General features: G+C 34.3%; 1 protein-coding gene across 1 annotated transcript; it reads right to left on the bottom strand.

Moving 5' to 3' along the window:
- Nucleotides 1-2,701: 2,701 nt before the first annotated feature.
- On the bottom strand, nt 2,702-18,372 carry LOC134241280 (ataxin-7-like protein 2). The gene is made up of 11 exons (XM_062723348.1): nt 18,165-18,372; nt 17,938-18,006; nt 17,360-17,464; nt 11,511-12,254; nt 11,268-11,350; nt 10,582-10,916; nt 9,056-9,221; nt 8,805-8,935; nt 7,682-8,525; nt 6,084-6,147; nt 2,702-5,452 (listed from the first exon to the last, which is right to left on the bottom strand). The coding sequence occupies exons 1-11, from the start codon at nt 18,250-18,252 to the stop codon at nt 5,124-5,126; spliced, it is 2,958 nt and encodes a 985-aa protein (XP_062579332.1). The 5' UTR covers nt 18,253-18,372; the 3' UTR covers nt 2,702-5,123.
- Nucleotides 18,373-18,417: the final 45 nt, after the last annotated feature.

Here is an 18,417-nt window from a genome sequence, read left to right on the forward strand (position 1 = left end):
TAAAATCGTGATTTGGACTTTTTTTTTAAAAAAAAAGTCAAAATAAATTTGATTTTTTACTTTTTAATGGTTTTGAAAGTTTATCACATGTACTGATGTTGACCTTGTAAATGAGTAGCTGAGTGACGGTGACAAAAGGCAAGAAAGGAAGGAATGCCCCAAAAGGAGGTTACCGGCCCTCTAGGTCCACGAGTTTTTTTTTGTAGGGTACTTGAGCAGCCCTATCAAGTAAAACAAACTCTCTTTGTTAAAGAAAACAGGACAAGAAAAGATTTACAGCTCGATTCAGGGAGAAACCTCACCAAGTCCGCTGCCATGGTAGACTAGCAGAAGCGTATGACACAAATCAGCTGAAAAGTCTCCTGAAGATGAAAATGATAGCAAGAATGTGTGTGAATCATCTATGATTAAATTGTGGAGACAAATCTAGATTGACTGAGAGATGAGGTGATGCTCATTACTCCTTTAACTAGAACTCCCAGGAGTCCTTGAAATAAATATCAAGAATTTTAAGTGGAGAGAATTCTGGGAGAGGACTCATCATGGACATCCATATACTTATAGAGGATATGAAGAGAATGGAGAGTTGTTGATAGACAGCAGGAGAGACACAGATGAGGATATCATAGGGAGAAGAGGTTTTCCACATTTTTTAATAGCTTACAAGATACTGAGCTGATTTTTGGTACAAGTTTATCTTGATGAATTATAGATAAAGTCAGCATTTTGTCTCCCTTCAATAATTTTTTTTTGGGGAAAGAATTGAGGCATTTTACCAATGTTTAATTGAAACCAACTTCCTCTTGCAATCAGGGAACAACTATTGCTAATGCAATACAATGAGCAAACAGCATAATCATGTGACCAATCAGCATTTGATGTCTATTCCTCATGGCTCCTGATCTCACCCCTTTAAGTTTTTGGAGGTCTGGGTTTGCTCTGCTCACAATTTGACTCTGAGCTTTAATCCAATTTGTTATCTACATATTTCAACACAACAGAACACTGTTTATCTTATATTGGTAATACACCTTTATTGCTCCGTAAACTGTACTTATTGTACAAGGAACAAAAACATTAATTAGTCACCTCTCTCCCTCTCTCTTTGGCAGCTTTCATAACCCATTCTGCAATTATGTTAAAAAAGTCCATAACAGAAACATTCAGATATCAAAAATGAAAAATAACTTATATGTACAGATGACATTTTTCCAAGAGGTACATGTAACAAAGATTATCAAAAATCAACAGATGGAATACACTATACAATAATCAACAGTGGACTGATAACACATTGTAATTGCCTTGTCAATATTTCATAACCCAGAGTGAAAGCTTTGCTTCACAAATAATGGTTATCTAATAACACAAAACATCTAAGGCCATGCAAAGTTAATTACTTGGTTCTCAGGCCTTTTTTCAAGAAATATGATGAGGGAGGGAGGCAATGCCCCCAAAACATGATGAGGCAGCTTTTTACATTGTACAAAACCTCAAAAAATGATGAGGGAGGTGATTTGGTGTTTATATTTTATTGATTTAGCAATAAAAAGGGTCAATGAAAAAGAAAGGGCCTGAGAAGAGAAATTGATTTTTTTTTTGCCTAAGACACAAATAAATCAATGAAAACGAATAATGAATGTGTTTAAAAAAAAATTAGATATGTGACTTATTAGTAATACATGTATATGATAAATGAAATTTGATCAATGAAATACCATAGCATTCATTCAAACAATGTCATGGGCAAATGACCAAGTTTGTTTGTATTTCGTCATGAAATATACAATGCAGTTGCTTTAAAGGGACATAACTTTTGTATTTGTCATCTTCCAAGATAGCTAAGAAAATATGATGGCTAAATACAACGATTTAATCAAGAACGTGTCTGACTTTTAAAAAATGTGAAAAACAGCATGTCTGATTTTCAGTATTTTACCTCAGATGTAGGCTATTTTATTTTTTATTTCTTCAGCTTAAAAATAAGAGTGAAATGAGACTGCTAAAGTGAGAATATTCACATGACAAAAGAAAAGCAATGGTTATTTTTCGTCATAAATTTCAAATGTTTCTTGCAGATGACAGTAGTGTTACTTGCATTTAAATTTACATAATTATAGAATGATGTACAAACAATATAAAACATGTCAGTTCATGTGTTTCAAAACAAAATATTTAACCAATGTAGAACATTGACTTATCTTCCTTTATACATAACACAGAATGCAAAAAAATGAAGAAAAAATCCACAAAACTGTATGAAACGAGAGATCAGATATTGAAATTAATTACAAAACCCCCACTCATTATGCTTTATATAGGAAAAGCTGTTGTTTATAAATCAAAACCAAAGGCATAGAATTAATCTAGTAACAAGTCACTAATTACTGGACTCTGAATGTGGAAAAGATTGCTACAACGTCCCTAGATATTGTGTATGTAAAAAAAAAATCAGGACATTTTCATATATAGCACACATATATAGATATGTTGAGGTACTTAAGAATTTTTGAAGATTTTTTTTTCTATCAAAGGTTGTATGAATCAACTGTTTAAATGTAGGTTACATAGAGAAATAACTCCTGAGAGATCACTTTATAATATCATACCTAAAAATCTATTATCTGTATCCCATTAATGCAAACATGACATTTTATTTAAAGCAAGTTACAAATTTTGAGACATTCAGCAGTTTTTATAAAAAAAAAAACAGGAAAATCAACCACAGAGTTTCTAATGAAAGAGGACATTTAAATTATGAATAAAAAAAAATGATTGTTTTGGAGAATAATGATCTACATGATTTTCATAAAGTATTGCTACATGTGAAACATTTTAAGACCCTGTCAAATTTTAAATTCTGTGTAGCAATGCATAAAGAATCAGACATGATAGGCACCCCCCACCCCCTGAAAGTTAGAAAATTACCTAAAATCTTAAATACCCAAAAAAAGTTCTCTTTGCAATTTATGTGCTATATACAAAAATTTCTTTTGAATTTAGAAAAAATTCATTTAAAAAAAAATTCTTCAAAGATGCTCATTTTTGGCACAATCACCGTTTTTACAATGTATATGTATATGTCTAGGGAGGCACATCAGAGACTAACAATTTCTTTTCTTCAATTCCAGTTACAGGTATCACAATATATTATATCGTTGTTAAAACTGACAATTTCCCCCCTTTAAGAATACCTCAACAAAAAAAAAGCATTACATTATGCAAAAACAAACCAATATATTACTATAAACAATTTTTGTAATAAAGAGTAGCACATGCTCCATAAATAATGAATTTGATATTTACAATAGAAATCCTCTTGTCTCATCACCACACATCATACATTTCAGAATTATCCATATTATACACTACATGGACATGATGGAATACACAAATATCACAGACAAAATCAGGAGGGAGTACAAATGAGTAGAACTGCTCTCCTTCAATCACCATTTCTGTTAAGCACTGTCAGTTAAAACATGTATAATTAGAGATACTGAAGCTTACAGTGATACACATAATGCCTTCCCCCATCCCAAACCCAGAGAACTGTCAGATTTCACCTTAATTTTTCAACATGATACCACCCATCTCCAAACAGCATGTAGCTATAATTTCACAAATGAAAAATAGCTATCAGACATTCAACCTAAGGGAAATGTGTCTTGGAATAACTACATTGTATTGCTGGCTCATTGTTAATGTATGTAATATTTATGTCATGTTTTATTAACAACCAAATTGAAAACAAAAAAGTAAAAAAAATTCTTAAGATGAAAGAAAAATGCTTGGTAATGAACTGCAAATAAATTCATATTAAAAATGGTTCTACAACCCCCAAATAAAAAAATGCTTGGTAATCAAATGAGCTCATTGTTTTGATTCAAAGTATGTCTAATTCTTTTGGAAATTTGATGTTAAGGCATCCTAATTCACAGATCTTTCACACATTTCAAAAATAACATAAGGTCTTGGTTTATATGATATTGCTGCAATGAAATGGAAATCAAAAAATCAAACCTATGTGAAAATGGTAAAAATAATCAAATACATGAACATGATGAACATTAATGTTAAATTTCAATAATTTAATTATTCAAAAAGCATATTCAAATACTATCAAAATCATTTGTGTACCAAGAACTTCAAAGCTCATATAAATACAGAGTAATATTGAGGTTAATTTGTTACATTGCATTTCAGGCGTTGTTCAATTTATAGCACATATTGATAGTATGCGTAATAACAAGTTAACACAATGGAGCATTTTGTGTGCTTGGAGTTTAAATAACCTGAGCCAAAGCCGTTTGGTTGCAATCAAAATCTACATGCAGCATAACGACCACACAATACTGTGTACAGAAAAGGAAAAAAAAACAGCTCTCATTTTCAAACGGAAACAAATTTTACAGATCTGCTGAATAGTCTTTGACCTATCTGACAAGCATTGCATATTCTCTTCAAATTTTAAAAAAGAGCATAGTCAGAGATTCAGAAAAAGTCACCTTATTATAATATGTCAAATTCAAGACATCAATTGAACAACAAGGGTCAAATGAGAATATGCTGCCTTTTTTTTTATCTAAAAATATTTTCAAAGTATATTTGTCAGAGAAAGCAAAAAAATTGTGCACCCCCCCCCCTCCTCAAAGCCTTTGTTCAAATTTACCAAGTGAAGTAGTATGGAAGCTAAGACTAAGAAAATACATTGCATTTTATTACAATTTTGAATTCCTGTGTTAAAAAAATACCTTATAGTTGACTAACATCCCGTAGGAATCAGACCTTCAAGTAAATGAAAAAAAAATATTCTGAACCAAATTTGACAGAAAATGGACTGTTTTAAGCTAGGAAGATACACATCATTGACAAACTTGACAGTATGTATAGATAGAATAATGAAAGTTCTTCAAGCATATTCCAATCAGTATCTATGTGTGTGAATATCAGGTACATTGAGGATAGAACCACCCCAAAGAATAAAGTGAGCTGTTAGATCTCAAAACTAAGTCATCTGTTGATTATGCTGCAGAACAATGGCTACTGGCTACAGGTAGCTGCAGTTTGTGGAATAGCTGTAGACACTGTATGGACACTAAGGATGCCTCACTACTTTATCGTTATGTCATATGACTAGGAGAACTAACCACCTGCTGCTGAGAAACGTCCTCATTACTGGCTATATACAGCGTGGGCTGCTGACCCACCCCCGACATCCCTAGACTGGCCACGTTCAGGGTCAGCGACCCCGTGGGGACCGCGAACTTGCTGGAGGGTTTGCCGATCAGAAGATTGCCCGGTTTGAGGAGATGCGTGGCGTAGATCTGACTGACCTGGGGCCCCGTACTGGTGGCTATCACCGTGTTACCCAGCATTCCATGCCCCGCAGACTGAGAATGTAACGGCTTCTTGTGATGGAGCAAGTTGTGCCTGTTGTTAACAAGTTTGTCTAGAAAGCAAAATATATTGTACATGAAAACACCATCCAAACACTCAAAATAGAAACATACTGCTGTAAAAGCTTGCCTTTTCTTGATATCACTAGTTCCATAGATATCGAACAGATTGGACAACATTTTATAAAGTTATTTAAAAATTTTCATTACATTTTGGGATTTTCAAAGTAATTTGAAAAGTAAAAGCCGTTTCTCAGCAGATACTAAAATCCTTTCACAGTGCAACGTAAACAGTGAGCTCCAACCTAACTTAGTACTGTCCTTGGCACAATGACTTATTAATAGACAACAATGGTTCTACATGACATGATGATGCCTGCATAGAAATGAATTAAATGGCATTTAAATTATTTGTTTTATTTATTTGTTCTATTATCAATTTGTATATTAATAAAGTTCTTGATACCAAAATATTCCATATATTTTTCTTTCATACTTTTGTTAAAGAGTTATCATGTGACCTAACAGGTTATTGACATCTGACCTTAATTTTCTGCTGTCATCACAGATTCATAAATAGCCCACAGCTATCTAGAACTCTTTTAAGACACTACAGCAGAAAATTTATTCTGATGCTAAATAGACATAAACAATTAAATATTGGGCTATCTTTGTGAGGCGTACCTGAGGAAGACTGTACCAACCCATTGAGAGCAGAATTGACCACCTGTGGGCTACCTGTCGCTCCCTACAAAAGCAAACCATACCTGTATAAAACCACACTAAACATGCACAATTACAATAAACAATCTATAGAACTTGGATACTCATGCTCAGTCATTGTTAAGAATATGCAGAAATCAAACATGTGTGCACAATGTTTATACTTATAGGAAATGTACATATGCAAAATTTAACGCCTTTGATATCCAGGTTTTATAACATCAAAAGGACATTTTTCATTGAGATGTTTCCTCTGCTTATCAGCTGAATAAAATTACAACAAGAAAGATTGGATTTTATGACTTCTGAAAAGAAGCCATATATACATGTCTTCTGAAAAAAAACCATCAACTGAAATTTTATTTAAATCCTTATATCCTTTCATGATATACATCACCAAAATCTTACTATGAATTCTATATACATGTATGTATATATATATGAACAAAATAATTCCTTTCGAGGAAATAAAACAATGAAAATGCTACGAAATGTACCAAAAGATTTCTTTAATGTTCACTCATTCTTTAGAAACCAGACGGTAACTAACAGTCCTTTGACATATGCTTTCCCAAATTTGATTGCAAGTGTTTGTATAGTATAACTTAAGTTTTCACCAATTCAGGTCAGCATATCCAAAATTTATTTTGTACAATAGCTCGGAGACTATGTGAGGTATAATGTTAAAACTTTAACGGTGCATAAACATATCACTGATTAGCAGATAGAAAGTATCATTTGAAAACAAACATTTAAAACAATATATTTTTTGAGAAAAAATATATCAAAAATTTTGCAGAATGATTAAAAAAAACAAAACATCTGCTTTATGCTGTATTTTTAGTGAAAATCATCATTGTAGAAATAAGGTATGTTTATTAATGAAAGGTAAGTTGGATGTGAATGGTGTCTGAGAGGCTGTTATTGAAAGCATTATACATGTTATATGTATAAATACAAGACCCCTATAAAATCCGCCATTTGCATTGTACTTTCGGTTTCAAGTCTTGACATTCAGAAAAAATAAATAGGGAAAACAACTTTCCAGAGGCTATCGAAGTCCTACTTGCACTTCACTGATAATCATATTTTGTTTCTGCAATGATGAATTTCACTAAAAGTGTGAATGTACTTAGGTGTATTTTGTAAAAGTATATGCATTTTTAAAAAGAATTTTTCTCTTTAAATATTGATTTTTAAGTATTTGTTATCAAGTGATACTTTCTATCTGTTAATCAATGATATATTTATAAACTGTAAAAGTTTTTACTTTATAAACGACATAGTTTTGGAGCTATTGTAAAAATAAATTTTTAGGCATGTTGATCTTTGGTGAAACCTTAATATATGATCATGCTGATGAAAGCTACACATAAATTTAAACCAATATCCACACTAAATATCTTTCATCTTTTTCGTGTTTATCTTCAACATTTACATCAATAGTATTGAATAATATGCAAAACTGAAAAAATTAGAAATTTTAACAATCTTGAAATAAAATATTCATTTCCAAAATCTGTATAGTAAAACTAAATTGAAATTTCTAGCATACTCACTGCTCTGATGTTGTTGGCGGAGTTCAGATTCGACGGAGCCAGAGAAGTAGTGCTTCCTACTGACACGATCTGATTGCCAAGGGTCGTTGTCAAGGAAACAGGGGTCAAAACAGCAGTGACAGGTTGCATACATGTAGATCCATCAAGTAATAATGGCGGCATACTAATGAGATTGTGGGGGCCTTTCTGTAAACCTTGTAGGGTTTCCAGGTTAAGAATCTTTGGACTATTCTTACTGTTTATCACATGAGCTTGCTGTAGTGACTTTTCGTCCAGAGTTTGTGACTGATGAGCATTAGTAATCATATACTGTCCATTCACGAGAGCCGAGTCTAAATTGGTCACCACAAACCCCACATCCTTATACACATTGTTCTTGGCGTTTTTTCCGCCCGCGGCAGAGAGGTTTGCATTGAAATGGCCTAGAGTAGCATTACTGAGATTAACACTGGGAATAGCTATTGCGGTGAGACCAGAGGAGGTGTTATTTATACTGACTGTAGTGAGAACGGGGGCCGCAGCAGCCGTCAGAGAGGAAGGACTAGAATTGGTCGGCGCACCACCGCTACGTTTCCGCTTCAGCGGTGGCACACCTGCACTGGCTGCTGGGATAGCACTGTTTGTCTGGGCGGGACTTTTAGACCCTGGTATACTGTCTTTTGATTTGTTGCGGTTCATATTTGATGACTTGGATTTAGATTTGGATCCTGATTTATGACTGGAGTTTAATACTGGACCCTGCTTCTGCAGTGTTCTGGGATCTATGGCTGTAAAATCATATGGATCTTTAGAGTTTCCTAATAACTGGGGCTCTTTTGGAAGATTAGATTCTACACACAACTTCCTGAAAAAAGAAATATGTTCATTTAGCAATAAAAAATTCATGAAAGGCCAACCATGAATTTAAAAGATATCTTTATGTTCACAATGAATGGATGAAGTGATTTTTTTTTCTATTCCATGTCATATTCAACATTTTACCACCAAGTGCATGTAAGATTAAACTGAGGAAAACAGATATTTTAAATTCTCTCCTTGAACATCTACTCACTTAAAAATTTTGCTTAATGAGGAAATGCCCTAGTTTGAAGATGAAAATTAAGAGTAAAAATGCATGACTTACTTGGGAGGTGGAGGATTGAGCTGCTTTTCTAGTACATTAAGGAATGCTGCCCTAAGAATGTCAGTCTTCCGACCAAACACATAACTCCTTCGACCCCCGATTGTGTGGAGTCTGCCTCCAAAAGTACACATCTAAATGTAAAAAAAAAGTATCAAGACACATGTACTGATTTTTGGCAAGCATTTTGTTATAAACGTTGACCTAGCATTGCAGACCTGGCCTTTTCCTTTCCAAGTAAATAAGATACTCACTGCTGCTGGTCGGGGTTGGTATGGAATAAATGAACTGTCGGATTTCTCTCCCTCCTCTTCCCCTTCCCCATCACTCAGACGCTCATGGCCATCCAGTGAGGGGCCTCCAATGGGTTCCTCCTTTGTGGGGGACAGCAGAGGGGAGTGAAGACTTGAGAAACTTGACCTGATGAGTAAAATAATGCAATGTCAGTTACATTTGCCTGTAAACTTATTTTATATAAGTATACCTCTGTGATTTTTTTTCCTGTTAAAAAATATGACAAAGAATTTTTTTTTCAAAACAGTCCCCATCATGGAATAGTTTTTGTGCCATTTGCCCATGGTGAAATAGTCATCAAACTGCTACCTGACACAACTACCAAGGACCAACCTAGGGGGCGACTGAGGCAAAATAGTCGCTTTTGGGCTCCAAACTTCGCTGTAATTTATCATGAAAGCGAAGTTTTAAGTCGCCTTAACATTTGCAAACCCTTTATTGAAAATCATAAAAAATCTATTAAGAAACATGGTAGAATCGTCAGTATTGTATAAATCTTGTTTTATTACTGCTGAAATAAACGAAACAGCAGGACACTTGCACCTGTTTTTGCTACCAATGACCAAGTCATCGAATACTCTGTCGGAACTCCTCTAGATTTTACGCTTCCGAGTATGTAAAAGTCCATTGTTACAGGTTGTATACAACAAGATGTAAAACAGCTGGACAGCTATCGATGTCATGCCAAAGATATTGGAGATGATTTTAGATCTTTTTATTGTCAAATAATTAATTCATGCTGTGTATGCAGACATATTTTTACTTATTTGTAGAGTTATTAACTGTCTAAGAAATTACATGTCTAATCTATACACACAGTCAAGTAGTTCAATCGGCATGCAGTAGTACATGCAGTAGTACATCAAAACTTTTTTAGAAAAAGAATTGAAGATTGAAAATGAATTCAATTTTGAAGTGAAAATTTAAAAAAATTATAACTATGCAAAGAGCTTGAAAATATAAAATAACAAGAGAGAATATTAAAGTTAATTGTGCATACTATGCAAGAAATGAAAAAAAAAATTGATAAACAAGTTTATCAATAAGAATTTATACAATGATATTGTTTGATTTTTGGGGTCAGATAATTTTATACTTTGTAATTGGAAAAATATAAAAACTAATTTTTGAAGATTTTTTTCTCTTTTTAATTATTTTTAGTATGATGTTAATACAGAAAATTATTGAAATGTATTTATTCATAAAATATAAACAATGAAATAATTTTATTTTTTAAACGTTTATTAATGATTAATGTGCGCGACGCGCACCACTAAGTCTCCCTAAATTTCAAAACTTCTCCCTAAATTTCTCTGAATGAGAAGTGAAGTCTCCCTAAATTTTTGGTCTAGGTTGGTCCCTGAACTACAGAGAAAATTTTGAAAGATACATGTATTTCCTATATAAGACTGACAATCCTACTAATCACTTTATGGTGCCTGTTGGCCTAAGCTTCATGATGAACCCAAGCCTTTGCTTTGTATACCTTTGCTGTAGAGAGGAACTAAGCTTCTGGGGAGGTTTGGCAGTTTTCTTTGGTGAGAGCTGAGGGGGGTGGGAGGACCTCTCTCGGTGCTGATCATTATAGGACTGGAGCGGGGTGGGGTTGAGTAGATGGGCAGCCAGCTGGGAGCTCCCAGGGGGGATAACTGGGGGGCTCTTGAGTTGTTGAGCCTTCTTTTCAGCAGCTGCTTGTAAAGCAGCCTTTTGTTCAGCTTTTTGTTTCAGCAGGAGCTCTTTGGCTTCTCTGTGTTCTTTTAGTAAATCATCAAAAGGTTTACGCCGTCCTGGTACTTTCCGTCTCAAGGAAAGAGCATGAGTCTGTATAAAATACAATATTACAATTAAATCTGTGCAGTTGATTAATTTCAGGTGAGAAGGAGAAAACAACCTCTTAGTACAATCATTTCCTCCAATGGTGAATGACTCATTGTACCTGTTGTACTGTAAAATACATTTCCTTGCTATATCAAATTGCAAATTATAACATTCTTAACTTAAGCTTTGATGTACTGATGGTTCTATTCATGCAACTGAGGAATTTCTTTTATCCAAAGGCATTACAGCTGAAGTGTTTAATATAATGTATCTCAAAGGTATTAAATCTTAGAAAATCAATAAAACTGGTGGCCTTGATGCTACCTTAATTACATGTATGTTATAGATACCTACCTTACAGGTTAGTGACCTTGTACAGGACTTTCCTGTGTCTTCTACAAACACGCCACAGTGCTTGTTACAATCATACTCACGATCTGAAACAAGAATTTCACTTTACCTTATACATGTTATACAGCCTTATACAAATCCGAAAGACAGCATGTTTTCAAACCCTAATTACAATTTTGATATTCACCATAATTATTACTTCCTCTCTCCCTCTCTCCAAAACAAACTGATGTAATAAAAATATACCTTTGCAAGGAATAAGTTTCTCTGGCTTCTCAAACTTGATCGGCTTCTTTTTGACAGAGGAGAAGGAATTGGAGCCATTGGAGGTGAGGGAGCTGGAGAGACTAGGCATGCTGAGACTGCCTCTACTCCCGACCAGTCCTTTACCACTGGACAAGCTGCCAGACTGTGTGGTCGCCATCGTTGTGGTACCTGTCACCGATTTAGTGGTGGTTATGCAAGAAGTGGAGGCAGTGGTTAGTGTGGTAGTTGCCATGGTAACAGTTGCACAGTTTAGAGAGACAGTAGTTTGAGGCAGGGAACCAGTTGAGAGAGATTTGAGTGGTTTATCAATGGCCGTGATATCCACTCCAGAAATCACAGGTTTTACATCAGTCAATTCAAATGAGCTGTCTTTGGAATTTCCATTGGCTAAGCCAGATGGAGATGTCTGTGACTTTGGTGCAGAATCAAACTGTTGTGAAGACACTCTTTTCAATTCCATTCTTTCCACTTTAACCACAGGCATGGAGTGGTTTCTTCGACTCCTCTCTAGTCCCTTGAACTTAGCACTGAGGCCCAATTTCTGGGCACTACTTACCAATGGGGGAACCTCTTTAACACTAGCCTTTGTGGGAACCGAGTGTCCCATTCTAAAGTTTGTTCGTGTGGGGGAGGTTAATTTGTTAGGGGAGGATAATTTTGATGTTGGGTAGGACTGCTCTCTTGAGGGTGAAGCACTAGACTCTGTGATTCCATGTCGCTCAACTAAAAATGAATAAAATAGGATCTGGAGTCTTGGTGAAGAAAAAAAAAACAAAGGCATATTAAATAGTATTTTTTTAAAAAGCCGCTTAACCTGTGAATGAATATTTTATACTATAATGTTACCTTCTAAATTTTGTGCTATATCCTTGGCAATAAAAGAGGCTAAGAAAGTGAGCAAACTGTCTACTATCAGGATTAAAAGACAAATAAAACTGTGAATCTCAATTATGACAAAACTTTGATAGATTGTTTAACATTAATGTATACTCTTAATTGTACAAAATCTCTTCTAATTCCAACAATTTCAAAAAAATTGAAATCATCTGAATGTGAAGTAGTAAACATACACCTAAAGATGGCAAAAAATGACCAATTCCTCAAGTCAGACATATTTATTTTACATGTGCATGAAATGTGTAGGTTTTTGCCCCAGTGTCATATATTGAACCCGGGTTCAAAATATCGCTGCAATATATAGAACCCCCTATAAAATATTGATCACGGGGTTTAAATTATTATGGCCATAAAATATTGAGTCCCCCTGCCCTTTTAATTTCACAGGGAGGGGGGTTCAAAATATTATGGCCATAAAATATCGAGTCCTCATGCCCATTTAATTTTACAGGGAGGGAGGTTCAAAATATTATGGCCATAAAATATTGAGTCCCCCTGCCCTTTTAATTTTAGAGGGAGGGGGACTTGATATTTTATGGCCATAATATTTTGAACCCCCTCCCTGTAAAATAAGGAGGACAGGGGGACTCAATATTTTATGGCAATAATACTTTGAACCCCCCTCCTTCATAAATTAAAAGGGTAGGGGGACTCAATATTTTATGGCCATAATATTTTGAACCCCCCTCCCTTTAAAATAAGGAGGACAGGGGGACTCGATATTTTATGGCCATAACATTTTGAACCCCCCCTCCTTCATAAATTAAAAGGGTAGGGGGACTCAATATTTTATGGCCATAATATTTTGAAACCCCCCTCCCTCTAAAATTCAAAGGGCAGGGGTACTCGATATTTTATGGCCATAATATTTTGATGCCCTCTCCCTCTAAAATTTAAAGGGCAGGGGGACTCGATATTTTATGGCCATAATATTTTGAACCCCCCTCCTTCATAAATTAAAAGGGCAGGGGGACTCAATATTTTATGGCCGTAATATTTTGAACCCCCCTCCCTCTTAAATTAAAACGGCAGGGGGGACTCGATATTTTATGGCCATAATATTATGAACCCCCTCCCTCTTAATAGAAGGGCAGGGATACTCCATATTTTATGGCCATAATATTTTGAACCTCCTCCCTCTTAAATAAGAAGGGCAGGGGGAGTCTTTATTTTATGGCCATAATATTTTGAACCTGGGGTCCATCTTAAATGAAAAAGGTAGGGGTTCAATATTTCATAAGGGGGGTCAATATATTGCAGCGAAAAAGTGAACCCGGGTTCAAAATATTATGCAATATATTGAACCCAGGTTCAATATATCGTGGTATCAAAATATTATGCTACACCTGTCATTTATATTTTGAAAGATTAAAACTCAATCCTTTCTTCTATTTATTAAAACAAAAACATGAAGCAAAGACCCAATAAACCTTAAAAATGCACTTTCATGACACAAGGCCTGTATCTTTTTAGAAATATTCAAGTCCAATTCATCAAAGGTCATACCCCAAACATGAATAAAATTCCAATATTCATTATAAGCATGATAAGGCGGTATACTTCAATGTTTATTTTTAGCATGTTAGTCTTGTAAGGATAGATGATATACAGAATTTTTATTGCTTAGTTTGAAATCCAAGAATACTGTTTTCTTTTTTAGATATTGAATGATTGTTGCCTGAATTCATCATCGAGGGTTTTGTTTGTAATAATTTCCATTTTCATGAGTAAAAATTCACTCCAACATTGTCCAACCTGTCTAAATATTGAGTAAACAAAATGAATATAACTTTTACACATTTGAACCTATAAATATTTTGCAGGCCTTGTTTGCCCATAAGCCCTCACAAAGCAAATTGTTAGGTCTCAGGACCAGAATGCACAGGCACCTGACGTTACTTATTTTTCTTTTAATAAAAAAAATATACACATACCTTATAATAAACAAGGTCCCCATTGGCTCCATCTTGAATTTTTCTAGGTCTGTCACATCCACTTGTATTTTCGTCTGAAACTCCGTCAAATAAATTCCCTGCTACCATATTCTTTCCGTGGCCAGTCTTTCAAGGTCTAAACTTACGGACTCTGCAGCCAGAAGGGCGCATCACACTTGCAAATACTGAAAATCCCTCGTAAAACTCGATCTACTGCTTCAACAATCCGAGAAATCACCAAAAGGAGGGCCAGAAGTTTACATCAATATGCTAATGGGAATTCCATATTTGTCAGTTTTGTGGTGGATCTAAAGCGGCGTGTTATAATTACTTTGAAATTTTAATAAATATTTCGATTATTGAAATGAAAAAAAAATGCAAAATGGGAAAAATAAAACACTTCTTATAAATATACCTGTAATACATACTGTATTAATCTATACAGATCGTTGTGTTCAAAACAATCTTGAATAAAAGAGAGGGGTGCTTGAAAAAAAAATCAACAACAAATCATCTAGAGTTAATTGAATGGTTTTCAAAAAAAAAAATCAAAGGCCTGAAGGGACATAATGGCTTATGTGCTTGACACGGATGTAAAATGTAAGGAAATGTAGTATACTAGAATATTACTTGGTGTTTTCCCCAGAAATTTCTTAATGCAAGAGACGGCCTGGGGCGTTTCTTGGCAATTGAGTTTATTTTATCTAAATTCATATTTAAATGAAAAATACAAATTCCCTAATAAATTCTTCTTTTTTTTTTTTTTAAAAAAAAAAAGGGTAATTTAAAAAAAAAAAGGTAAATAAAAGCTTAATATATATTTTGAACAAATTGTCAATTTTTACTTAAAATTATTCAACAGTAGAGTTTTTTTATATAAAGAGATCAATCACGAAAAATTGTTCTATTAAAATTTTCTATAAAGCCACTGTCTTTTTACTGTTTTATATATTGTGCTATTTTTGCTATCTACAAATATACCACTAATGACCCTCCCTTATTTTTTTTTGTATCTACTCTTGCAGTCATCTTGAAACTTTTTGTTCTCATTAGGTAGCACCTATGTAATGCTTATTGCATGTAGATATTGTCACTTGGAGCGCTTCTGAATATATAGGTCACTGTGTATTAGAAGCACATGCGTTTGAACTAAGTGCTTTCCAGAGTTCATAAAGTAAATTCATAAACATTGATAATGTTAATCACACCTTTCATTTTCAGTACATTAATGCAAAAAAAAAAATGTCTTAAATATTATGTGTTTAAATAATGAATCTTTTTTTTAATGTCGTGAATGTTGGAAAACCCCACATGTGCATTAACAAGTGTATTGCTTTTACCGTTCGTACTATCTGACAGCTATCAATTACATTTTTATGATTATTAATTAATATTTTCATCAACTACAAGCTTGATACTTAGTAATATACCAATAATTAAATTGCAATGAACAAAAATTGACAGCTAGGCTATTGCATCATACCCTGTGCCGCGATTCGCATTGAGTTCACAACATTGAATTGGCAGGAGATCGTGATCGCTTTACCGCCATGCAAAAACGGCCCTAGGAAATCACTGCTTTTAGCAGCTGTTTAAACAGTTTGTAAGTTTAAATACATTTAATCTGTATTCCTACGAACTATCTGGTGCGATAAAGTACTCCAGACCGAGTTCTCTTTCTTTCATTTAGATCGACTTACCTACACGGTGGCGCTGTTGACATACGGTCAGAAGATATACTTCCGCGTCCTCACAAGAGTTTATTCAATTTAGTTTTTTTAATTTGGTTTATCTTGTCTTCAGTAGCAAAAATTAGATGAAAATAACAAGGTTTTTGATTAAGAACTTGGTGAGTAATTTTCACAACAAAGGTAGAATAGAATTAAAGAAAAGACGAGGACTATTTTATCTTGCTCATGTTTACTAGAATACATAGTGAACTCTGCCGTAAAGATACACTGGGAGCTATATGGCTTCATAAGCCATAAAAACAATAGACTGCAAGCCATCCAGTTATATATATATATATACATATATACCTCATAATACCTGGCATATGCTTAATTGAAAAAGGGAAGGGGTCACACTGATTAAAGGATCGGGGATATGTAATGAAATCAAATATTAGCTTATGCAACATGTATATGTATAATCTGTCACCAAGAAAAAAAAAATAAAAATGTCGCCATGCCACTACTCTATTGCAATGCATAAAATTGCAGATCTCAACACTCCCTGGAATAATTTTAGTGTGAACCCCCCCCCCCCCTTCTCACACATGTGCGTACATACTTTATATAAACAAAGTCAATCTTCTCCACGGATAGTGCTCAATCAGGGCATCAATAATGACAGTGTTATTAATTATATTTAGTGCATGTAAGTAGGGATTTACAACCGACTCAATATTTTGTCTCAAAAATGTGCATTGATCAGCTACAACGTAGCATGATCAGGCCGATCTTCGACATTTACAAAAAATAATCGCTTTGATAATTGTTTTGAGAGAAATATATAAATGAATGTTCTTACATTATATTACGTTGTATTATTGTCTGAATTATTGTTTTTGGAATAAGTACTAACTTTCGTCGGTTATTTTTAAAAATAAATCGTACAAATATATTGACCAATCAAAAAAGGGCTTTCCCTAAGAATTTCAAGTCGTATGTAAATTCATCACTGAGGGTTTTGATTGTTGAAGCAGTAGATCGAGTTTTACGAGGGATTTTCAGTATTTGCAAGTGTGATGCGCCCTTCTGGCTGCAGTGTCCGTCAGTTTAGACCTCGAAAGACTGGCCACAGAAAGAATATGGTAGCAGGGAATTTATTTGACGGAGTTTCTGACGAAAATACAAGTGGATGTTACAGACCTAGAAAAATTCAAGATGGCGCCAATGGGGACCTTGTTTATTATAAGGTATGTGTATATTTTTTTTTATTAAAAGAAAAATAAGTAACGTCAGGTGCCTGTGCCAGAATGATAAGTTTGCTTACAGAGATGTTTCTTGAAAGCTTGTGGCTTGATGACCTTTTGACAGCGTTCACACATGACAAGGTAAAATTCATCCTGTGATGGACAAGTGCCAAACATGTGCATATCTGAAAAAAAAAGAAAAATATCAAACTTCTGTCTTATAGTGCCTGCAGAATGTCTAAAGTAGAACGTGTTAATAGGCATGACAGAGTTTTTTGGGAAATTTTACTTAAAAAAAAGAAGAAATAAATGAAAGGGGAAAGGTTCATTTTTAATTGCAAAGTCTGGTAGATTGTTCAAACAAGATGAAATACACAAAATCATCTTTGATGGATGATGGTGCTGAAATTAAAATCTGATCATGGGTGTTTGCCCCAATTTATCAAAAAATAAAAACAGAACAAAGTTAATAGCTACATTTGTTAGACATGTATTACAATCAAGCACAAAATGTTACGTGTAGATTATGCTAGAATATTTTTCTAAAGCCACTTCTTTTAAGATTTACATGATTTTTGTCACGTACATATTTTCAATTTCAGGTTTTAAACTTTTTTGAAAAATCAAAAATTATTTGCATGCTCTCGCAAAACTTTACCCTCTGAAGGCAAACGCATGCTATCAGTGTCATCGCTATCCTTTTCTGTGGGATCAACAGTCTCGTGTTCTGGAAAATGCAGGTAAAACATAATGACATGTCGCAAAAAGCAATTTTTTCGTGATTCACGGATTCGGAATCAAATGAATTAATACACATATTTAGGGAAATCATCTTAATGTAAACAACTTTATTTAAATATCTTCCTATTTATATTCTCATCTTACCCTCTAACGGTGACAAAGGGACATTTTCGGCCCATTCGGACCAAGATTTGCCAATAAATAGCGACGGACTATCGTCCAGGGTCGCCATTTTGCACTTTCTTGTTGCTTTCTGCCAATCCGGAGAACACCGAAGTGTGATGACGTCAAGTTCGTAGTTTTTCGCAGAAAAGCTGAATGATTTCCGCTTATATCATTCAAGAAAATGTTTATATTACTTTCATATTTTAGAGATAAAAAGAGTATATTTACAATT

This window comes from Saccostrea cucullata, unplaced genomic scaffold (genome assembly GCF_032062105.1).
Source record: "Saccostrea cucullata isolate Sc308-1 unplaced genomic scaffold, CSIRO_AGI_Scuc_v1 ctg222, whole genome shotgun sequence".
Taxonomy (NCBI): domain Eukaryota; kingdom Metazoa; phylum Mollusca; class Bivalvia; order Ostreida; family Ostreidae; genus Saccostrea; species Saccostrea cuccullata.